The sequence below is a fragment of the Dicentrarchus labrax genome, unplaced genomic scaffold (assembly GCF_905237075.1).
Source record: "Dicentrarchus labrax unplaced genomic scaffold, dlabrax2021, whole genome shotgun sequence".
Classification (NCBI taxonomy): Eukaryota; Metazoa; Chordata; class Actinopteri; family Moronidae; genus Dicentrarchus; species Dicentrarchus labrax.
In genome coordinates, this window is record NW_026136703.1 from 17,307,181 (window position 1) to 17,330,040 (window position 22,860).

The following is a 22,860-nucleotide window of genomic DNA, read 5'->3' on the forward strand; positions in this document are numbered from 1 at the left end:
TTATTGACGGAAATACTGTAGGTATCTACACACAAAGCAACAATTTAATGTCCAAGTTATTACTAATATGCCACTACTTTGAGGAATAACTATATATCTGCCTTACAGGGTCGTTTATAATTTTTGTTAAACAGGATTTTAGAAAGTGCAGTAGCAATGAAAGACCAAATGTAGTTCATGTTATTATTAAAACTTGTTATTTCTTACTTGAAATGCAGTGGGACGCAAATTACAAGTCTCTTGGAGATTACGCTTTTATTGTGAAAATCAAACCGGATCAGGTTAACGACCGCTTGTAGCGGAACGTGATGAACGTTAGCCTGCGTTAACGTTAGTTCAGTTCAAACCGGTTTGCTTTGCGGTAAATTCAGCATGCAACTAGGTTAAATCAATAGATGCAGTGAACCGCGAACCTTTCTTTTTAAATTTTACACATCGACTGTCTAGTTACAATAATATGAGTGACAACGAGAAAGAGTTCAGGGAGCAGGTGAGTTCAGAAAAACAACGTTGGAAAGGCGCTAAGCTAACTTCGCTGTTTAATGCAGGTCGGGTAATGGCAACGTGGCCTGGCAAGCTTTAGAAAGGTCGGTTGTTTATAAAGGTTTATAAACGTTTCTGTGAGTTATCGGAAGGAGTGTACGGTTATCGTAAGTTAGGTAAATGTAGCTACATAACAATACCTGTAACTCTAGCTAACGTTAGCTACATGCGGCCTACACAGAGCGAGGCCGCCGCCTGACCATGCTACCTTAATTTTGCCGCTAATTTACAACTTAGCGTTAATATTTACTTTACCCACTTGATTTTTCAGGTTTGTATCGGTGTATTGCATAGTAGCATAGTAGGACCAATCAAACAATATCAAGCTAACTTATAAGCTAAACGTGTATTCAGCTATTTTGTGTTGTTTTTCTGGTTTTGCTGCTTTTCTTTGTACCTTTTTTTTTTTTTTTTTTTTTTTTTTGGTTCTTGCCGAAACCAACTTGCCTTATCACCCTTGTTTGTTCTTTGTTAAGGTTGAGGTTGGAAGAAAGAAAAAGGCGGAAGACGTTTCAGATGTGAAGTTATTAGTATTTGAAGCTGATGGTGTTGATGCATGCTAATATATGGGATGCTGAAAAGAAGCGATCAAGATCTGTCCCCACTACTAGTGTTGTAATGGCAGATGGTAAATGGGGGAAGAGGAGGAAAAAAGAAGTCATAATGTCAAACAGAAGAAAGAAGAAATGAAGGGTTGTTTTGAAGTAATGAAGTTAAAGAAGTTATGAAGTTAAGATCAGAAGTATACCGGGGTAACGTTATGAGTAATTTCCTAACAGTCTGCTATGTTATTACTCTATTTCATCCTGTTTCTTTCTATTAAGCATGCACGATTTTTCCCCTCTCTTTATCAGAAACATAACTGGTCAATCTCTCCATACTATATCTATATTTCAGCTAAATTACTACTTTTTCTACTTGAAATATTATTTTTTTTGCAGTGTGATCTTGTATAATCAAATTCTTAAATATTTAGTGTCAAACCTGTTAAACTCCAAATTGTGGTGAAGCCTTTCTGAAAGTGGCACGTAAAGGGCAAGCACAGTCGCCTGCTGGCCCTTAATACTTGTTGTTTGGCTTTAGAGTGTTTCTTACCCCGGTGTCTGGTCTGTTCAGGACTCACGGCCCGGCTCGAGGAGTGCATCCCCTCGGGGCTCTGGGAAATCCACCAGCCGCTCACCAGCACGCTCCAAAGATGGTTCCCGCCGTTCCAGGTCTAGATCTCACTCTCGATCCAGATCAAAATCCAGGTAAGAATGTGCATATGAAGTTAGGTAGTGACGTGGATTTGAAAACTAGATTTTTGAGCCTGGTGTGTGTGCATGACACAAGTAAATCATGTTATCCGAGTTAAGTGTATGTCTATCCCCAGGTCCCGTTCCCACCGGAGTTCACGCAGACACTACTCCCGCTCTCGTTCCCGCTCCCACAAACGCCGCTCCAGGAGCCGATCTCGTAGCTGGGAGTACCGCAGACGAAGAAGCCACAGCCGTTCCCCCATGTCAAATCGTCGCAGACACATTGGCAACAGGGTACATATTTAGTGCTTCTTGGAGGTTGGGGTTTCCACAGACTTTGAAGTTTTGTGAATGTAAAAAATACTTAATCTAAAGAAACTTTACAGACACATTTAACAATTTCGTATTGTCTTCATGATTGCATAAGATCATGATTAAAAGCCCTAAATGGTTTGTAGTCTTCCGAAATGTCATTTCTTAAACAAAAACTTGGTAAAATGAGTCATAAATAATAAAATCACTGTAAAGTCATCACATTCCTTCACTTAGCAGGATTTATTGCAGTGACGTGGCAGGTCATTTGCTCACAATGTTTTTTCACTTCTCTCTACTCTCCCAGGCCAACCCAGACCCCAACAGCTGCCTGGGTGTGTTTGGACTTAGTCTGTACACCACTGAGAGGGATCTCAGGGAGGTTTTCTCTAAATACGGCCCTTTGAGTGACGTCAACATCGTTTATGACCAGCAGTCGCGTCGCTCAAGAGGCTTTGCCTTTGTCTACTTTGAAAACTCTGAGGACTCCAAGGAGGTAAGGAAGATGAGACCGATGTATGCATTTTAAAATTGTATAATGTTGACTCTTAAATACCAATTAAATAGCAAATTTTTTTTTTTTCTTATGAGAACTACTTGGATAGTTTGGGGTTTTAACTGTTGAGTAAGCAAATTTAATACCCCACTTTGGGCTCTGGTAACTTGTGATGGATGTTAATTATTCTTTTTTGATGAGAGATATGAAAGTGAAACATAACTTTTTTTAAATTTTTTATTGGTAACTCAGCTACAGTGACAGCCATCATATAAATGGGTTCAGTTTGTGAATATGCATTTGGTAAGCCGTGTGAATGTTACACATCTCTGTATAAAAGGGGTATTTGTTTAAAGTGTCTGTAATGAATTGAAAACATAAACCTTTTGTGTTGTTGTGGGATTTAGGCTAAGGAGCGTGCTAACGGAATGGAGCTCGATGGGCGTAGGATCCGAGTAGATTTCTCCATTACAAAACGAGCCCACACTCCCACTCCTGGAATCTACATGGGACGTCCCACATAGTGAGTGTTTCTTTAACCAGGCTGTGTTTGTTTTAACAACAGCGATATTTTCCCTAAGCTACTGTTTGTGGTGTCTCCCGATGGTGTCTAAACGTTTCTATTCTGTGTGTTTTTACAGTGGCGGCGGCGGTGGTAGTGGTAGTGGAAGTGGAGGTGGTGGTGGCGGCGGCGGCGGCGGTGGTGGCGGTGGTGGTAGCAGTAGCGGTGGTTCATCGCGGCGCACCTCAAGGGACTACGACAGGGGCTACGACAGGGGCTATGACAGAGGGTATGAACGTGACTATGATCGCTATGACGACAGAGAATACAGATCATACAGGTGAGTTCTTTTGTCTGTTTCTTTCTCCCAAGACTACTGGTAGTGAGAGACTATTGATTAATTTCAGAATGGAGTAGTCTACTGATAACTGTCCAGACTTTAGGACTCAAATGAATCTCGTTAATTGAGTGATCTTAACTTACGTGTAACATGCTAAAGTGTTGTGGTTTTGTTCTCCTCCCCTACAGACGCAGATCTCCGTCTCCTTATTATAGCAGAGGGTACCGCTCACGATCCCGATCACGGTCCTACTCACCACGTATGTTTACACCATGTTTCTATCATAAGATAGACATTAGATTATTGGCTTTTTGAAACTTTATATGAACTAAACATATTATATAACCTTCACACATACTTTGTCACTAAAATCTCTTACCCTGTAACTTCTTTCACAGGTCACTACTGAGCAGTCAGAGAAGAAACATGACAAATTCAGTGTTATTGCTTGGATGCTTTTCTTTGGATATTATGTATGTAATTGGAGTTCTGGACTTGTTTATGTATTAAAGAATTGAAAAAAATGGTCATAACATACAGTTTGTCGGAGAACCACAGTTTTAGTAGAAGATCAGTCATTATTGAATGTCTAGGAAGAATCGTGTGGATGTTCTGCCAAAAGTTTTAAATGGCAGAAAAGTTGTTCAAATGGAAGGGGGCTATTCTCGGGGTCTGCACCAAAAACCTATCACTTGTTCATTGACTTATTTCTGCCCTATTTTTTTTTTTTAATTAAAATCTGTGAAGTAATTTTTGGGTATCCTCGTGACAGCTAACAAACCTGTTGGGGACTGGCTTGGCTCGACAGACTTGTTTTTATATGAGCAGGATTCTTTGTGCCAGTTATATTACAACTTCTTGTTTTGCTGTTCTTATGTAGTTAGTTTCCTAAACTGTCCAGATCCTAGTTTACTCTTTTGAAATGTTTTAAATGTTTCTTTTTCATTTCTGTCTTTTTTTTTTTTTTCCTTTTCTGATGGATAAATACTCTTGGTTGTAAATAAGCAATAAAAAATTACTTGGGTCATTTTGCTCTGTTGTTCAGTAACAATGTGTAGTATACTGTAATGGTCACATTGTTCCATGGTTTTAGAGGCAGGAATGCTGCAGGTATTGTACCACGAAGTCCCATCAAATGTTTTGGAATTTTTGTTTTTTCTTGACAAATAAAAACATTACTGCTTTTACTCTACGAATGCACTCTCATTTGAAAAATACAAGTTTTTCCACAGCAGCCATTTGACATGAAAAAATGGTAAACTGGTATTACCGATTATACTAATTAAGGTGCCTTTTAGATTTAGTGTAGCAGAGCCTAATGCTGAGATTAAAGTTTTGTTTTTGGTAGCTAATAACCAGACAGTTAAATACTGTGCTGTTGAATGTATATAGTATGAAGTATATATAAAAGTATAGTAATGTAATGAAGAAATCAAGTGAAAGATAGTTCACATATCAATAAAAAATTAACATACAACAATATTAAAGGACTGTGGTGAGATCATTTTGTCAAAATACTCTTAAACATAGCCAAGAAGTCCTTGAAGTGCTTCGAAAAATTACATTTCAACACGTTTGTTCTCTGAGGAAGAACGTGACACGATGAAAAGCTCCAGAACAGCTACTTTGAGCTTATTGTGACATTGTTTGGTTGCCTGCTGTTTCCAAGGTCAGGAGTAAACTTTAATAATAAATAATACATTTTGTTGAACACTATTTTGCCACACAGTAAATAGATTTATTTAATGGTTGTATGCATGTTCCTGAACGCACCCTTTACAATGGCGACCTCTAGTGAGGATTCACTACGGAAAGACAGGAAGTTAAGCGAACTGTAAAACAATAAAGCAATTTATTCATACATTTTACAACCTAAGAAGACTACAAATAAATGTATTACAACGAAAAATAAAATTGATAACATAAACACAATTTGATACAGGCTGTGATTGGTCTCTCTCCGACCAATCACAGCCCTCCCTCGTCAGAACACTTCCGGTTTGCTCTCCAACTTGTCTTTCTACCGGAGCAGACATCAGGGTGAACACCACGTCGGCTTTAGGCTCAAACAGGACATAAAAAGGTACTCAATAACGAGGTTTATCAGCTAAACGGCGTTCGGGCTATTTGTTATGACTAGAAAATCCAGTCAGTAGCATCCGTTCAGTGAGCTAGTGTGGCTAACAGGTAGCTAGGAGTGGTTTCAGATAGCCACCAGCTAACGTTAGCATTCTGTGTTTGAATGAGCATATGACTGTAACGTTATCTGCCCGGACACGTTTCCAGTGGAGCTAGCTCAATAGGATGGAGCTATTTAGATCCTGCACCTGACTTTTAGCTTGACTGGGGTGCTGGTACAGAAAAAGAACAACAAAACAAACAAAAAAAAAAAAAGCCTGGCTTTGATGAAGTGCTTTGACATGGGGTCATGGTGTAACCAGCTTTCTCGTGACTCTCGCAGATGCCCCCCAAAAAGGGAGAAGCCCCGAAACAGCCTCCATTGATCGGACGATTTGGAACCTCTCTGAAAATTGGAATTGTGGGATTACCTAATGTCGGGTGTGTACATGTTTTGTTTTGTGAATAAATAAACAAATGTTGGATTCATCCTGTTGACACTCAGCTGACTCTGTCCACTGCAGGAAATCCACCTTTTTCAATGTGCTGACCAAAAGCCAAGCTGCTGCAGAGAACTTCCCATTCTGCACAATTGACCCAAATGAGAGCAGGGTACCTGTCCCTGATGAGCGCTTTGATTTCCTCTGCCAATACCACAAACCAGCCAGGTGTGTGTTTTGACAGTGTGTGTGTGTGTGTGTGTGTGTTGTAATTTATCCAACATCCAATGGATTTCTGTCTCACTGACTCCTTGACTGGCTGTTTGGTCTCTTTAGTAAGGTTCCAGCTTTTCTAAACGTTGTGGACATCGCTGGTCTGGTGAAGGGAGCTCACGCAGGACAGGGACTTGGAAATGCCTTTCTCTCCCACATTAGTGCCTGTGATGGGATCTTCCACATGACACGTGAGTTGTCGTTTCTACTGCATGCAGCTGCCTCGTAGTAACAACTGAGTAGAGTGGACAGGTGCTAGGAGGGCGAGTCAAGAGTTTTTACTACACTTCTTAAAGGGGACCAAGAACTTACTTATTTCAGATCTGATTGAAACACAGTTTTGCCTAATGTAGATTATTTTATTTAAGCAAAATGGCTGCATTAATATAACATTTTGAGGACTTTAATGGAAAACGTTTTGGTAGAAAATCATCTTAACATTTCTCAAAGTATGGTATAAAATAATAATAATCACTTTGGCTTCTGTACTCTGTACTTTTGGCACTCTGAACCAGTATAAATATTTTAAATAAACACCTACAACTAAAAATATAAGCAGGTTTAATTCACCTGTAATATTAATGAAAGGCCCTCAGATTTCAAAATGTGTAAATATTTGTAACAGGCTGACAATGCCATGTCGTTTTAGGTGCTTTTGATGATGAGGATATTATCCACGTGGAGGGTAACGTTGACCCAGTGAGGGACATTGAGATCATCCACGAGGAGCTGAGACTAAAGGACGAGGAAATGATCGCTCCAATCCTTGACAAGCTGGAGAAAACTGCTGTCAGAGGAAGTGACAAAAAACTCAAACCTGAATACGTAAGTAAAGTGTGTTTGTGTTTGTGCTATGCAGTTTACTATGCGTCACTATTGGGGGAGGTAAAGGGGATCATAATCTGTTATCAGTATGTATAGATGATATATAACCTGCTGCTTTTTGCTTCAGGACATCATGTTGAAGATTAAGAACTGGATAGTGGATGAAAAGAAACACGTCAGATTTTACCCTGACTGGAACGACAAAGAGGTAACGATGTGTGTATGTGCCCGATAGATTAGTGTGTCTATAGGTGGTGGTGCAATAAGTCCTCTATATTCTCAGTGGAGTGGGTTATTAGTTTCTATCAGCCTTTATTGCATCCTCACTTGTTTTTGTTGTTTGTCTATTTACAAATTTTTGCCATTTTCTCTAATTTTTTTCCAATAATAATAAAACCCCAGTGACTGATGTAATTTAGCTTCCACTGTGGTTGTGATTTGTTTTCCTGATGGACACAGTCGTCTGGTCATTGCAACATCACCCGTACATATATACTGTCAGTGGTGTCACCTGAGAATTTCACTGAACTGAGAACTACACAGTTCTTTTCTTCATGAGTTTTGAATTATCTCCACAGATCGATGTGCTGAACAAATACCTGTTTCTCACGTCCAAGCCCATGATCTATCTGGTTAACCTCTCAGAGAAGGATTACATCAGAAAAAAGAACAAGTGGTAGGTTTGCATTCAGTCCATATGCCTGTCCCTTTTTATATTTTTGTTTTAAGTATGTAGCTACAGTTGAACATTCGGATTAACTCACCCTCCTGCCTGTTTTTGTCAGGTTGGCCAAAATCAAGGAGTGGGTAGATGCTCATGACCCTGGTGCTATGGTGATTCCTGTGAGTGGAGCTATCGAGTCCAAACTGCAGGACATGGAGGAGGAGGAGAGGAATAAGTACTGCGAGGAACACAAGACACAGAGGTGAGACATAAACACACAGTTTGGTAGGAAAATAGGAAATCCGGTAGAGAAATGGTTTGCTTCCCATGTAGGGCTGCAACTAACGATTATTACGGTATATTTATTGATTAATTATTAAAAATATCCTTTACACCAGTGTTTCTCAAACTTTTTACCCCAGGTGCCACATGGTTGATGTTAAAATACGGTAGGGTAAGCAGAACCTGTTCACCTATGAACAGTTCACACAGGAGGCAGGTTTATTCCTAATAAAAGATATTACTTACTGTTGACTTACTGCCACACAGTACAAAGGGGTGGCACCAAGACCTGTCAGTACACACAACTCTCATATATCGCAAGGTGTAACTAATCATCGATGTATGCGTACGCTTCATGAACGTGACTACATGGCAGGCTGATATTAAAACAAACATATTACAGGAAAGGCAAAACTTGTTTTAACTTAAATTTTAGCAATGTCATAGTTTAAGTATTTTAATTTTTATGTTTTTTAATTAGGCTAACTTATTTCAAATGTTTTCGGAGATTCTTCCGCGTACCGCTAGAGGGAGCTCACGTACAAGAGGTGGTACATGCACAACAGTTTGAGAACCAGTGTTCAATACCTTGGTACTAAGTACAATAAATGTGGATAACATTCTCTTTGTCAAAGTGCAACATCTTCTTTAATGGCAGTACCTCAGTGTCTAATGGGAATGCTTTTAGTATGTTTACAGGTAAACATCAATATATGTGTCAATGAGCCTTTTTTACAGCAGATATTTGGCCTATCATAACTGGAAATGCACAGCGGTATCTAAATAACATTTAGGATGGCTTTGTTCCAGTAAGCCGTGCCAGTGTCCCAGTGTGCCAGTACCAGGGCCCTGCTACACCAAAATGACATACATGTTATTAATTAGTCCTGTGTTTTTCCTGCTAGGACAGATGTCTGCAATGCAAAAGGCCTTTGAGTCAACTGATGGTGAATAATGAAATAAGTCTTGCACCATTGTTCTGTTTAAAAAAAAAACAGAGAATTGGATACTGCTTTGTTTGGCTTTAATCACTGAATGCAAATTTAAGAAGCATTTTGCTGGAACTCCTTCATCATGGCTTCTCTGTGTGTTTCTAGTGTTCTGACCAAAATAATAAAGACTGGCTATGCAGCACTACAGCTGGAATACTTCTTCACAGCGGGACCAGATGAGGTGCGAGCGTGGACCATCAGGGTAAGTGCTGTGATATTAATAACTTTTCTTTAAAGTTCATTTTTACCCCATGTCCTCGATAATTAAATCTTGATGGATCCTAAAGAGTTTATTTAAAAACCCTCTGTGCTGTTGTTTAAAGGGAGAAGAAACATTCCTCAAAATGTTAATTTAGTACAAACAAAGTTAAATTGTTACAATTTTTGTTAAATATCAATACTTATCTTAAATAGCAAATAGACGTTGTCAAATTGGAATAAGTTTTCTCTCTTTCTTGCAGCTTCTGTAATAATATTCTTAAATTGCAATGATTTGTACATTAATAAACATAAATGGCCTGAAGTTGATCACAGAGTAAAACCTGAGAAATGTGTTCCGAATTTTTATTTTTCTATTGGAACTACATTGTTTGTGCATTTTTCTAGCGGAGTGAGAAAGTATGGAATAATATCATGTCACCATATTTTGTTTTGGGATTTAAACCCCCATCTGCTACATAGCAGTGATGTAGATGGAGAGCTATGATGTTGGATGTTACAGGAACGAATGTTACAGGTCCTACTTTTCTGGCTGCATAAAAAATTAAACAATTTTTGCTTGGATTTTATGCATATGATGGTCTTATTGTACTATAACAATTTTCCTAAAATGATATTTAAAATATTGCCTATTTAACATATTGCCTTGCTTACAGTATCGCAATATACTGAATCATAACTCTTGTATTGTGATACGTATCGTATCGCCTGAACAGACAGGGCTCCATTCTTCATTGTTGCTTCCAGATTCAGTGAAACTGAGATGAAGAGCATGTATTAAACAAGTTTTTCTCTTTTCGATCATGTTCTCGGGCTTTCATATTGTGTTAGTATGGGGAGTTACACTATAATGCTTATCCTTATCTGTAATGAAATCATTCAAGGTGGAAGTGTCTTACTTTATTTTCATAGTTAAGTTGAAATGTTCTGTCCTGTTTTGCCCCAACAGAAAGCTACCAAGGCTCCTCAAGCTGCAGGAAAGATCCACACTGACTTTGAGAAAGGTTTTATCATGGCTGAGGTGATGAAGTACGTCGACTTCAAAGAGGAGGGCAGTGAAAGTGCAGCCAAGGTGCGTGTTTTAGAGAGCCTGATTATAAGCTTGAATTGCCGCACTCTTGAATTTCTGCCAATAGCTACAATGACACCTTGTGAAATGTCTTTGAACACAATTTAAATCTGTCCTGTTCGATTTCATTCACAGGCTGCTGGGAAATACAGGCAACAGGGCAGGAACTACGTCGTGGAGGACGGGGACATTATCTTTTTCAAATTCAACACACCCAATGCACCTAAAAAGAAACCATGAGTACCCCACAATCACTCGATGAAGAACTCAGAATACAGTTTAGTTGGGCTCCAAAGACCTACACTGCCTGCTGGTTTTCATACTTCTCTCCTGAATTCAGAGGATCAACTCGTTGACCTGGTTGGCTAGAGACATTTACTCAACCAGCCTCCCAGGTCTGGACCAGAGTCTATTTAAATGATTCTATATAAGAATAGCTTACATTCCTACCTGAAATACTTTGAGCAAATTTTTATTTGCACTACTGTACCAGTCAAACGTTTTTTGAAAACAATGTATTCTAGCTTTCAAGGTCTCAAGTAAGAATGGGTATAATTGAACTGAGAAATGTATAATTTCTGACTCTACTGGAAATAACCTAACAAGAAACGCATCATATCACAAATTGCATATTGTTTTCTATTTGATGCTGACACTGTTAAACATGCATCAGGCAGTTTTTTTGATCAGTGTCCTCTTTTCTAGATGCTTTTTGATCATTTAAGCCACAGTGTTCAAAGACACTTTGTTCATTTGATGCACTTTGTCTATAAGAAAGTCTTTGATTACTCTGAGTAAATACGCTTGCCTTTCTGTCATTAGTTGACAATTACCATTATCATTACTGCTGATTAATTGGCAAGCTCTTGCATCTTAATGACACTCTTATTAATTGGTGCTTCATTACAGGCAGGTGTGCTCCATCTGTGAAGCAGCCCCTATATAATAAAACACTTGTAAACAGTGCTAGCAGGAGTGGGCGTAATATACAGCATGTGTTATCTGCTGGGTGGCTAATCAGCATTAATTAAGCAAGAGGCCATCTTCAATTAGTTCTCAGTTCCTTTATGACTTTTCTCTAATTTAACTTTCCGATTTTTGTGCTTTTCACAATAAAGTCCTAATACCTGAGACTTTCCAATAATGCTAGGTGTCTATAAACTTTTGACTGTGTTCACTAGTGAGAGAAAATGAAAGCCATCACTCAGTGTTACACTTCAGGCCAGTACCACACTGTATTCTGAGGGGGATGATATTATTTTAGACAGAGCAAAGCAGGCGCCCCTGATAGTGCCTGATCAGACACCTGAATTGAGAATGTTGTTATACACGCTGCTTTTATTGACTTAGTTTGGGCTGGTAAACAAATAAAACCACACAAAAAAAAACATGAATCTTCACATTAAGAACTCCACCCTGCATAACAAGACAATGGTCCGTGGATCATCTGGACTGTACCGCTTGTTTCACCTTTTCCTCACTCCCCTCCTTGGTGTGAATGTCTTTATTTTTCAAGAGTACATAACAAATCCTCTCACTAAACATCTTGCCAAATTGTGGACTAAGACATAAGTCCTGTGAACCTAAGGGAGCCAGGATGTAATAAATGTCATCCTCATCAATATGCATGTGTCAATAAAAGGAGATAAACCCGTCGGTGCTTTGTGTATTTCTGCTTTTTCCTCGTGTTAGGCTGAAGTCACAAAATAAAGGAATGAGGTAATGTGCAGGTACATGAACTGGGACTGAAATAACCTAAAGCCTGCCCCAAGAGGCTGTTTACAGTGATTTTAGCACAGGTAAGGGTGTTTTTCCTGAACGTTTTTCATCCAAGGTGACTTTTGATGCAAAATCCTTGAAGCGCTCACAAAAAAAAAAAAATGTAACATCTACATTTTCCGTGACAACAAAGCAACTCCATCTGCTGAAGACGGTTTTGTGACGTGATCAAAAGCTCCAGAACAGCTTAAAATTGTTTTTGTTAACTGATTCTTCAACCTTAATATTTGTTTCCTGCCATAACATTCACAGTTAGTTAGTGCAGGTACATAGCAAACACTTGAATTCATTATTTCAGAATCAGAAATACTTTTATTGATCCCCTGGGGGGAAATGTGTTTGTTACAGTTGCTCACACAATATTAAAGAATACAAATAATAATTATATTACAATATCTAACACATTTAACTCATTTTATAGAAGTTTTTAAATGGATCCAGTGAATAATTGACTAGAATTAAACACTGTAAGGCCATTTTACCAGTGACACAGTACTGCTCTATGTGCTGGTAAAGTAAAATTATGCGTTTGGGAACTTACAAAGAGTTTTTTGGGGGAAATTTTGGGATAATTGGGAACAGGAAACACACAGTTACAAGTTAGTGTAGTATTTTTTATTTTTTTTTGTAATGGCAACCAAAACTTAAAAAAAAACTCGTTGCACGATTATTGCAGCAAATATGGCGGAAAAAAAAGCTTTAGATAAAAAAAAAAAGCCAAGATTTATAACATACAACCTCATTTGACATTAAAAGTGTAAGATAAAGCTTTTTTTCCCGACTAAACTGAGCTGCAAACACTCAACAACTGCATTCCGTCTCTGGCCTCTCTCTCAACAACAAACAGGAAACACACGTACTGTTAAAAAAAATGATTGACGTCCGCGTTGGCCAATGACGTGAGCCGAGCCCCGCGCTCAGCCAATCGCGTTAGAGAAGAAGGGCGGGACGTCCTGTAATGTGATGCAAATTCGACGGTCAAGCCTGTTAGTCCCACCTTTTTGTGTTTCCCGCACCGTCAATCAAAATAGAAAAAAATCGACCCGAATTCACCGATCAACACTAGCCCGCCTTTGATAAAATAATCATGTTTGGAGTTTAGTTGATCAGATAATCCTCCCGGTTACTACCACTCACGCTATGACTGGTACGTAAACATTTATCGCATCGAAGCGTGCAACTAATCGGTGAGTTTGTGCAACCTACAGCGAAGCAAGCTGCGTCTTTTTTTTTTATCTTTTGCTCCGCTTGCTAACTAGCTAGATATGGTTAGCTGACTGAGCTAGCAGGCTAGCCGCGGAGTTGACAAAGTAAACAGTCAATCTGGGCCGAAATCGCCTCAGAATCTCCGCTGCAAAGTTGAATTTCGCAGTCAGCTCCTTTTGGACTGGAGAGTGGGGATGCTTTGCGGGCTTTTCTGGCAGGCAGGAGTTGAAGATTACAGAGTTTTGCTGAGTTTCCCCCTCTCTCCCTGCTAGCGCCAGAGCAGCCTCTGAAACAAGGAGAAATGGCGTCCGCGGACGTGGACAGCAGTCAAAGCGAGTTTCTGCAACCCGGCGGCGCAGCGGAAACACAGGTATCCGACATTTTCTAGCTCGTCTTTCTCGCTCGCTTTCGATTGCTGGTTGTGTTTTTGAGAGCATGAAGTTCACACGTTTTAAAATTTTGATGGCATGGGGTGAAAGCCGTACACTTCCTGTGTTCCCCTCAATAACGGCCACCCACTTTACCCCTGTAAAACCCGCCCATAGTGGGTAGGACACTGAAGTCAGTCACTTGGGTCGGCTCGCTCGAAGATAGCCGGTGTACCTTGGGTTGGGAGGATGTCGGGGTGTGATAATATTGTAGGGATAGCGTCCATAACCAAACAGTAGCGTTCAATTGTGTTGTAATAGCCACCCATCCCCCACACCCTGCTCTCGGCCGGTTCTGAGCCTGTTATCTTCACTCTGTGTGTTGATGGTTGCTTGTAGCTCCTGGCTGGCTCGTCGTCCACCCCTTTGTATCAGCACAAATCCTACATGATCTTCCAGTGTGTATGATTTACTCTCTCTTCAGTGTATCAGCAGCACAGTCTCTGAATCCAGAACTGATTTCCAGACAATAGCCAGGCTAGATTCCCTTTTTTTTTTCCTGGGGTCTGATCTAAAGAGATGAATCTTGTTGTTGAAGTGTGATCTGTCCTCCTTAATCTGACTGTTGATTTTACTCCCAGACGACAGATATGTCAGCCATTCAGCTGACGGGTTCAGACCGGTGGGAGGTGTTAACTCCAGTTTCGACCGGGAAGGAAGACCAAGGAGTTGTTCACATTCCAAACTCGGGGATTGTAACGTCCAACGGGCAGTACGTGCTTCCTATCGGGAGTCTTCCCAGTCAGCCCATTTATGTTACAGCAACTGGGAATGAGGCCTCAGCCAACGGAGTGTCAGGCATCCAGTATCAGGTAAAGAGACGGACACATGTTTAAGATACAAATAGGTGTTCTGTTTAGGTGGCGATCTCGCTCAAACACATTTGCTCCTTCTTCCAGGTCATCCCCCAAATCCAGAACGCAGATGGGACACTTGCAGGGTTCTCCACACAGGGATTGGATGACGGCACGGGGCAGATCCAGCTCCTCCAAGATGGCAGCCAGGGCAGCATCGGAATCAGCTGTGCCACGACAACGGCCACAGACCTCCTGACGCAGGCGGGGCATGTACAGTCGATCCAAGGCGTCTCGCTGACTGGGGGGTCGGCATACACGAGCACGGTACCCGTAGGGCTGCCCGGCAACATAACGTTCGTCCCTATAAACAGTTTGGATCTGGAGTCTCTAGGGCTGACCGGAGCACAGACGCTCCCCATTGCAACAGGGGTAACGGCCGAAGGTCAGCTGATCATGAGTGGTCAGACACTGGAGAGTCAGGGTCAGGACGCTGGCGCCAAACATTCGCTGGTGACGGTGAGCGACGCCAGCGGCAACCAAGAACTCTACGTGCCAACCACCACCACTTCCTCCTCAAACTCCTCCCATCTTCCGGAGACCATCGACGGCACCGGGGTCCTGACCCAAGCGACCGCCGTGTCTGCAGGCGTGTCCGACCCCTCCTCTTCGGCGAACTACAACTCCCACAACCACCTGCAGCAAATCCAGGTCAGAGAGCGTGTCTGTGTTGTGTGCATGTGTGTCAAGCATGTATGCTTTAAGGCTGTGGTTCCCAGCCTCCGGGGGTCTGGACGGTCCCATGATAAATCTGATGACTTACAAGAATTTGACTTATAAGAAGAAAAATAAATGTTTCTGTGACACAAAATGTCTCGTGAGAGAAATGAGACGCGTCACAAATTCAGGCCTCTAAAAATCCTTCAAATTAAACACTATGAGAAGGAAACATTTGGTGTACACGTAAGGGTTTTAACTGGTGATGAGTATGATGGGTATTGGACCACGATACTTTCCTGTTACTGGCAACAATGTGTGAATTAGAAACTGTCAGCTGGCATCAAAAGTAGGGACGCACAATATGGTAAAAACATCACATTGAGATTATTTCGACACAAAAACAAAACAATTATCAAACAATTAACATCATGATGATGTGAAATTGGAGAACAAGATTTGTAGACCAGAGCTCTTCTGCAGCTCTACAGTACTTCATTATAATGCTGTTTTGTCACACATTGTATTTTTATCAAAACATTACAGCTCTTGCGATTTGCATACTGCACTGGGTCATATTGCGATTTCGATTTATTATGTAGCCCTGATCAAAAGTCTGCTCAGATTTGTAGTCTTTGATTCGATGGGTTTTGTTCTTGTACAACTTTGTAACATATAAGAACTTTGGCTTATTTAGTTAAAGGGCACTGCTGCTGTATGGCCACAACAGAGCCCAGGTTTCATGCTATGTGTTATTACTGTGTATTTAACACATTGGAATTACACTTTATGCTTGTTTTAAGCTTTCAATGTGTAAATGTATGTATCCCAAATTTCCCAGAATTTATTTTGCCAACCCACCTAGGTCTGCTTCCTACAAAGGAGTTTTTTACTTGCACATATACAGTGTAACTACAATTGAAAGAATTTAGAGTCAGATGTCAGCAAGTGTTCGGAGTTCCCCACCCTGATGGTCAACAACCACAACTCAATTCTTAGCCTGTGGGAAATGTTCTAGCTTGATTTTATTAACACGATTAAGGCTACTATTCACTGTACTGTTAAACCAGGACCTCCTTCATCGGAACATGATGTGAATGCTGCTTTCTCATGCTGCAATTCATTTAGCTGTTTTCCTTACTCTGCAGGTCTCATCCGCTAATGCCACCACTATCTCGCAGCCTATCCTGCAGCTGTCTGGGGACAGTCAGGCCCAGGTAGCCCAGGTGGCTCAGGGTCAAGACATGAATGCAGGAGGTCAAACTCTACAGAGTGTGCAGTTGGTCAACCCGGGGACCTTCCTCATCCAGGCCCAAACTGTCACCGCTACGGGACAGATCCAGTGGCAGACCTTCCAGGTAACCTAGAAGGACATTTCCTCAGGAGTTTCATATGAGCATTATTTAAGTAGCATGCTGTGTTTTTGTGCTGTGAAAAGATGTCTGAATACTAACATGTATCCCATCTGTCTCTCTAGGTTCAGGGAGTCCAGTCACTGCAGGGGCTCCAGCTGCCCCAGGGGCAGGGGCAGGCCCAGCAGCTGACCTTAGCCCCGGTCCAGACCCTCCCTCTGGGCCAGACAGGCCAGGTCAGCCTGCCCAACCTCCAGACAGTCACTGTGAACTCTGTAACACAATCTGGGATTCATTACACACAAGGGGACGATGCGAACAGCCCAGCTGGTATGGGACACCTGCTGCACACAAACGGTTCTTCATTTTTATAAGCAAATCTTACATTTCTCAAGTCAAATCACATCAGGAGATCCTAAATCATATTCTCCCTCCCGGGTTTAGGTATCCAGATAAAAGAAGAGCCAGACTCTGAGGAGTGGCAGCTGAGCGGAGATTCCACGCTGAACCCCAGCGACCTAAACAACCTTCGTGTTCAGATGGGAGATGAGGACATGGAGACGCCGAGCGGGGAGGGCAAGAGGCTCCGCAGAGTGGCCTGCACCTGCCCTAACTGCAAAGAGTCTGGGGGAAGGTGGGCTACTGTCGAAACACACACATTACAGATACACAGATTACATTTGTTAATCAGAACGGAAATAAATCAGAAAAAACTAAATGATGTCCTAAAACTTTATTAGACATCATAATTACAGTAATAAGAAATTATATTACAGGTTTTTGAAGCTGCAGCCAGTTTTAATACGACCATAAAATCCTTGTTAGTGACACCTTTCAGGGATACGACTACAACACCCAGATGTTTCATCGGTTGTACTAAACAGCCTCAAATTTGCTTCTATCTACGCCTCTGTCGTAGTTTTAGAACTTGCGTTTAACTGGAAAAGATTTGTTGTTAAACTGGTTTTAAATCCGGTTCACATCATGTCTAAGCAAATATATATTTGCATGCAAGAACATTCATGCAAATACAAAATGCAAATGTTTTGTATAATCCTTTATCTGCACATTGATGTTTGGATTATTATTGTTATTTAGCATTTTATGTTTAGCACAATGCTGTGTGTGGTTTTTTTTTAAGCATTTGCATTCATGTAACTTGATTCTTTTATTTAAAAAAAAACAAAAAACATTTACAATATTTGTGTCTTGTATTCATTTTGCATTTCCCCGCTATTTCACAGAGGTTCAGGCATGGGGAAGAAGAAGCAGCACATCTGCCACATCGTCGGTTGCGGTAAGGTTTATGGGAAGACGTCTCATCTCCGAGCTCACCTGCGCTGGCACAGCGGCGAGAGGCCCTTCGTCTGCAACTGGATGTTCTGTGGGAAGAGGTTCACCAGGAGCGACGAGCTGCAAAGACACAGGAGGACACACACAGGTGAGACTTTTATTCCCGATTGTTTTATAAACTGATTTAAAATATAAAAAATCATGTTCACAAACAGTTTTTACGTCTGTTATGAGGTTTAACGTTTGTACAGATTGTATCGCCACTTTCTGTCTCCAAGGTTCAGACAGGTCTTAGGGGATGTTCCTGTTGTTAGACTAAAACATAGCCGATACCAGACTATTTTCACATCCTTAGTAGATGTTTGTGTGAATGTTATAGCTGTCCACGCTGTTCTTTTTGATTACAGTGTTCAGTGATAAGAAGGGTTTAAGCATCAATTCAACAGTAAAGGAGACAGACAGAAAATTAAAACTTACAGCAGCTCCAAATGCTGAGACATTTTGAATGTTGTACAGTCTGGTTGCTTTATGAAGGCAGTGTTGGCTGATGCGTGACTGTGTACAGCTAACACTCACTAAACAGGAGATTTATACACGGTTACAAGCCTGTAGCAGTTACTCAAACTGAAACTACCTGCACGTGACTCTTCTCTACTCACTTTTGGTGCCTCTACTTTGTTTTCCACTGTAAATTGTGTTTTTGATAGTACCTCCTGAACGTAGGCGGAGCTGAGCGTCACAGCGATGCTACTCCAGCAGTACATTTACGTCACTGCTCGCCCTTTTTTTTTCTCTGCATCGCTCACATTCACCTCCGTATCGCTCTCTTTTGCTCATTTACACACCAACTACATACACACAAAGGATATGAAGGGATGGTGTTCTTGATATGTCAGCATTTTATCAGGTAACCATGGCGCAAGATTAGCAAGAAAGTTGTGATTGCTGTTGACAGTAGCGTGACTATTTAAAACGCGGGGTTTGTGAAGGATGTTCGGTATCGTGTGACCAGTCAGTGGTCTGCTGTGTTTTCACGTCACCTTTAAGCATCACCTCGGCTCATTCAGCTTCGAACCTCGACCATGTTATTACCAAAAACTAGCAGCAGGCACTGTACGCAATTGGGGGGGGGGAGGAAGAGTGAGATGAGTCGAGCCATACAATGCAGTGGAAAAACGGCCACTTGATTTGGAGTTTGGGATTGATTAAATTACTGGTCAATTAGCAGAAAGTTACCAGAATTATATTGGTCATTTTCAAATTTAATACCATGTGTTTTGTGTATTTTTTTATATTTTTATGTATCTGTTGTGTGTCCAAAAAGTCTTTTTAGAAATGTTGTTTTTTCATCTGGCTGCAAGACAAATGTCCCTTCAGGGATAATTAAGCAAACAGAGGAATTATTTAATACTTAATTTAATAATTTCCAACTTTTGGGTTCAGATTTCAGATTTCATGAGTAATTCTGAGACATTGTTTTTGGCTCAGCTCATCTCTGATGGGGATTATTATTCTTAAACTAAATCATTTCTCAATCAAGCTTTATTTTCTACTGTAATCTTTTTAATTAAAGGCCCATATGAAGAATCACTAACAAACAGTCCTGACTAAAATGTTTTGTAGGTCAAGTTTCCTCAGAAATGGACGTAGTGTTTGCTTCTGGATCACTGTAGAAAGGAGCGACGTGACGCGTGAAAACGTGAATCGTTGTGTGAATGATTAACGGGGCCACATCGATCAGTGTCCCCAAACTGCGCTGCTGTTGTGTTGCCACGGTAGAGTGCAGTCTAGAAAATAAGAAGTGGGTTAAAGTGCTAATGGTGTTATTGCTGAGTCTTTCATCATTTTCTGTAAATATTCTCTCACTTAGTCATAGTACTTCCTCACTGTTGTCGACGCCGACTCTTTCTTTGGTAAAGCAGTTTCAGTGAGAACAGCTCACGGCGTGTTCTGTGGCTTGTCTGGATTATCCAGTGTAACACTGCTCATTCGTTTAAATGTATATTTTTGAATAGTTTGAGCCACACAACTGAAATTCCACCCACCTCCGCAGTACTGGGGCGGATACAAAAATGTCACTCGTCTTGAGACTCAGGCAAATTAAACCGAAACTATCTGCGTTGTTAGATGTAAGAGAGAGAATGTTTTTTGTGATTTGGGACAACCAGCAGTGAAGTGGTGCCTGGATAAGTGGGTATACTCTTAATTTATGTCCCCCTTTTTTTTATTTTCTTCCAGCAAAGAACAAACGCCCTGTGTTAGAAACACTGACATGCAGGACTACTCTTGCACATTAAGCTTAGTAGAATTTGCATATTGTCACTTAACCGCTGCTGCTTGACTTCAATGAGTAAGGATCATTATAAATCTGACGTTCGCCACAGAAGAAGTGCAGAATTTGTAATTAATACTGGCTCAAAAACGAGTGAGACGTCTACACAGTTATGCATTTTGAGTGAAGTATTCCTCACTCTCCACAAATTGGACAACTATGTTATGCCTTTGCCATCCTAACAAAATAATTACGTGCATCAGGGTGGATTTAGAAGGTGTATAACCAATGCTGAGTGAAAAGTAAGTGTGTATACCAGCAGATACTGCACTACACAACTGGGGATAACATATTATTTTTATGTTTCATAAGGGTCCCTTCAATGTGTTAGTTATACAATCAAAAAAGCCACATCCATTTTCTGTACCGCAGTTTATTGTTGCATATTGGTAGATGAACGTACGATGTATAAAGGGGTTTCTCTGCTCCGGCGCGCTGTCTGATGTCTCTGTGTGTGTGTCTCACAGGAGAGAAGAAGTTTGTGTGCACAGAGTGCTCCAAGAGGTTTATGCGGAGCGACCACCTGGCCAAGCACATAAAGACTCACCAGAATAAAAAAGGCGTTCCCTCCACGTCTCCGCCCACCACCGACACGGTCATCACCGCCGACGGAACCACGCTCATCCTGCAGACCGCCACCACCCACGACCTCGTAGGCAATCAGGAGATCCCTTTACAGCTGGTCACGGTGGCGCCCGGTGAGGTCATGGAATGAGGGGGGGTGAGGTGGTTTTTTTGAGAACTGACCTATCACAGGGACCTCTTGGGCTTTTCTCTTTCCCTCTTACCTTTTTTTTTGTTTGTTTTTTACATATGAATATATACGTAAATATATATGACAAATATATATATTTTAAGTAAGAGTTATCATGACTTTATGTTTGTTTTTTGCAGTCTTTTTATAGGCGGGCAAAAAAATAACATTAAAATGTGGTCACTATGTACACGCATAAACACACTTGCAGCACACACACACACACACACACACACACACACAAGAAAACATGTATTAACACTCAACACAATGAAATGCCTTATTTTGTATCATACTCTTGTATAAAATGCTGGAGGTGCATGTGTTTTTTAAGCTTCGCAGATGATGTAACTGTAATGGAGATAAATGTGTTTGTGAAACGGAGATGAGGTGGGAGTTTCTGAAAGAGAGGAAAGGAAAGTTGTGAACCTCTCTGGGATGATTTTGAATTTTTGTCTCCGGAGAGTCCCGACAAAACCGAGCGGTCTGGTTCTTTTTTTGGAAGAAGCACTGCATCCACACTGAACTGTTGCTGCCACCATGAAACAAATGCTTTTGTTTTTTAAAGGAATAGTTCAACAATTTGGGACGTAATGCTCATTCGCTCTCTCAGGGAAACTTGGATGAGATTGATACCATTTCCACATGTGAGTAGTATCAGTCTCCTCTAACTCTCGTTAAGAAAGAAAATGAGCGTTTTGCCCGAATATGTAACTCTTCCTTTAATAAACCCGCAGTAACTGTCGCCCCAATCACTGACAGCCAACAGGACGGTTACGCTGGTGTCGTGCTGTGCCGATTCGAGCTGCGCGGGAGGTTCAGCTGGTGGTCAGAGTAGGACGACAGTGCCACTGTTAACTGATCTGAAGTTGGTGTTTTCTGCCCCGAGGCTAAGGGGGGTGGGGGGGGGACAGATGCAAGCCGCTCTGAAAAAAAAAAAAGAGCAACTTCTTCCAGCATCTGGTCAGTCTGAACAGAATGTCTCATCTGTCCTCGCGAGCACACCGTCCGCTGTGCTTTCCCACATCAAAAAAACGTCTTTTTATTTTTCTTCCTGCATATTTTTGTTTTTTTTGTTGTAAATTCACATTGTATTTCAGTTTCCTGTCTCTTCGCCGATCTGTCAACTAAATCGAAGCCACATGATGGTGAGCGTAGATTTTTTTTTTTTTAAAGTGTAGAGTGGTTACCTCTGAATTCCTGCAGGGCTCTTTGTCGTCATGGTCACTTTTGCACATGGCTACAGGAGGAGAACACGCACCATTTTCGCCATGTGAAGAAAAAAACAAAACCGTATGCAACAAATCAGTAAGCCCTCGAGGCAGCCTTGTCATCGAACATTCCAGTTGGACACCAGATGACGAGGGATTAGTTTCGCAATAACTGCTCCGTTGGTAATTCTGGCCAGATGTCATTCAAGTTAAAAAGGAAAACAATCATGCCATTGTTTTGTTGTTTTTTTTTTTTATTATTTTAATTAATGTAATCCCTTTCCTCAGTTTGTCCTTGTTTGTAGCATTCATTTACATGTATATTATCTTATTTTCACATTGTTTATAGAAGCCATTACTTAGTTAACTAAATTTGTTGTATCAAAACCTTATTTTAAGTGATTTTTTTAAAGAATTGGTGTAAAAATTGAATGTTACCTTTTGTAAAACCTTTTTTCAAATGGATCACAATAAAAGTCTGAAACCTTCCAGTAACAGGTTTTGTGTGTTGAGGGCAGCATCGAGAAGTATTTTTCTCTAATAATAAATAATTATAGTAGTTGGGGGGTTGTGAGATGACAGGAAGCAGGGAGAGCGAAGAGGCAACTGACACGCAACATCCCCAGCTGGAATCGAACTGCGCTGGTACTTTACCACTAACCCAATAAATGTGTTAATTTG

General features: G+C 40.9%; 3 protein-coding genes across 9 annotated transcripts; all 3 read left to right on the forward strand.

The window, feature by feature from the left end:
• Positions 1-282: 282 nt before the first annotated feature.
• LOC127356799 (transformer-2 protein homolog alpha) lies at positions 283-4,623 on the forward strand. 3 transcript variants are annotated; one of them, XM_051388823.1, is made up of 9 exons: positions 283-490; positions 1,020-1,061; positions 1,660-1,793; positions 1,916-2,075; positions 2,401-2,589; positions 2,997-3,112; positions 3,231-3,431; positions 3,620-3,690; positions 3,830-4,623. In XM_051388823.1, the coding sequence occupies exons 1-9, from the start codon at positions 458-460 to the stop codon at positions 3,838-3,840; spliced, it is 957 nt and encodes a 318-aa protein (XP_051244783.1). In that variant the 5' UTR covers positions 283-457; the 3' UTR covers positions 3,841-4,623. The 3 variants fall into 3 exon arrangements, with proteins under 3 accessions (XP_051244783.1, XP_051244790.1, XP_051244801.1); XM_051388830.1 differs by lacking the exon at positions 1,020-1,061; XM_051388841.1 differs by lacking the exon at positions 283-490 and having other exon boundaries at positions 1,020-1,295.
• Positions 4,624-5,413: 790 nt separating this feature from the next.
• LOC127356778 (obg-like ATPase 1) lies at positions 5,414-11,969 on the forward strand. Its single transcript, XM_051388804.1, has 11 exons — positions 5,414-5,514; positions 5,893-5,990; positions 6,074-6,217; positions 6,326-6,453; positions 6,912-7,087; positions 7,215-7,295; positions 7,666-7,763; positions 7,873-8,013; positions 9,131-9,227; positions 10,194-10,316; positions 10,449-11,969. Exons 2-11 carry the CDS (start codon positions 5,893-5,895, stop codon positions 10,551-10,553), a joined length of 1,191 nt encoding a protein of 396 aa, XP_051244764.1. The 5' UTR covers positions 5,414-5,514; the 3' UTR covers positions 10,554-11,969.
• Positions 11,970-13,089: 1,120 nt separating this feature from the next.
• LOC127356697 (transcription factor Sp3) lies at positions 13,090-22,670 on the forward strand. 5 transcript variants are annotated; one of them, XM_051388700.1, is made up of 9 exons: positions 13,090-13,279; positions 13,571-13,668; positions 14,308-14,538; positions 14,626-15,231; positions 16,386-16,595; positions 16,715-16,946; positions 17,034-17,223; positions 17,834-18,030; positions 20,682-22,670. In XM_051388700.1, exons 2-9 carry the CDS (start codon positions 13,600-13,602, stop codon positions 20,927-20,929), a joined length of 1,983 nt encoding a protein of 660 aa, XP_051244660.1. In that variant the 5' UTR covers positions 13,090-13,279; positions 13,571-13,599; the 3' UTR covers positions 20,930-22,670. The 5 variants fall into 5 exon arrangements, with proteins under 5 accessions (XP_051244660.1, XP_051244654.1, XP_051244655.1 ...); XM_051388694.1 differs by having other exon boundaries at positions 13,090-13,239; XM_051388695.1 differs by having other exon boundaries at positions 13,090-13,239; positions 16,715-16,919.
• The last annotated feature ends 190 nt before the right edge of the window (positions 22,671-22,860 follow it).

What these genes read in the sequence shown, in the direction of transcription:
- LOC127356697 (XM_051388694.1), top strand. An exon ending in GCGGCGCAGCGGAAACACAG is followed by an intron (nt 13,669 to 14,307) that starts GTATCCGACATT and finishes TTTTACTCCCAG; the next exon opens with ACGACAGATATGTCAGCCAT. An exon ending in TCCAGTGGCAGACCTTCCAG is followed by an intron (nt 16,596 to 16,714) that starts GTAACCTAGAAG and finishes CTGTCTCTCTAG; the next exon opens with GTTCAGGGAGTCCAGTCACT.
- LOC127356778 (XM_051388804.1), top strand. Translation starts at nt 5,893, where the DNA reads ATGCCCCCCAAAAAGGGAGAAGCCCCGAAACAGCCTCCATTGATCGGA. An exon ending in AAAAACTCAAACCTGAATAC is followed by an intron (nt 7,088 to 7,214) that starts GTAAGTAAAGTG and finishes TTTTTGCTTCAG; the next exon opens with GACATCATGTTGAAGATTAA. An exon ending in CTGACTGGAACGACAAAGAG is followed by an intron (nt 7,296 to 7,665) that starts GTAACGATGTGT and finishes TTATCTCCACAG; the next exon opens with ATCGATGTGCTGAACAAATA.
- LOC127356799 (XM_051388823.1), top strand. Translation starts at nt 458, where the DNA reads ATGAGTGACAACGAGAAAGAGTTCAGGGAGCAG. An exon ending in AGGCGGAAGACGTTTCAGAT is followed by an intron (nt 1,062 to 1,659) that starts GTGAAGTTATTA and finishes TGGTCTGTTCAG; the next exon opens with GACTCACGGCCCGGCTCGAG. An exon ending in CGATCCAGATCAAAATCCAG is followed by an intron (nt 1,794 to 1,915) that starts GTAAGAATGTGC and finishes GTCTATCCCCAG; the next exon opens with GTCCCGTTCCCACCGGAGTT.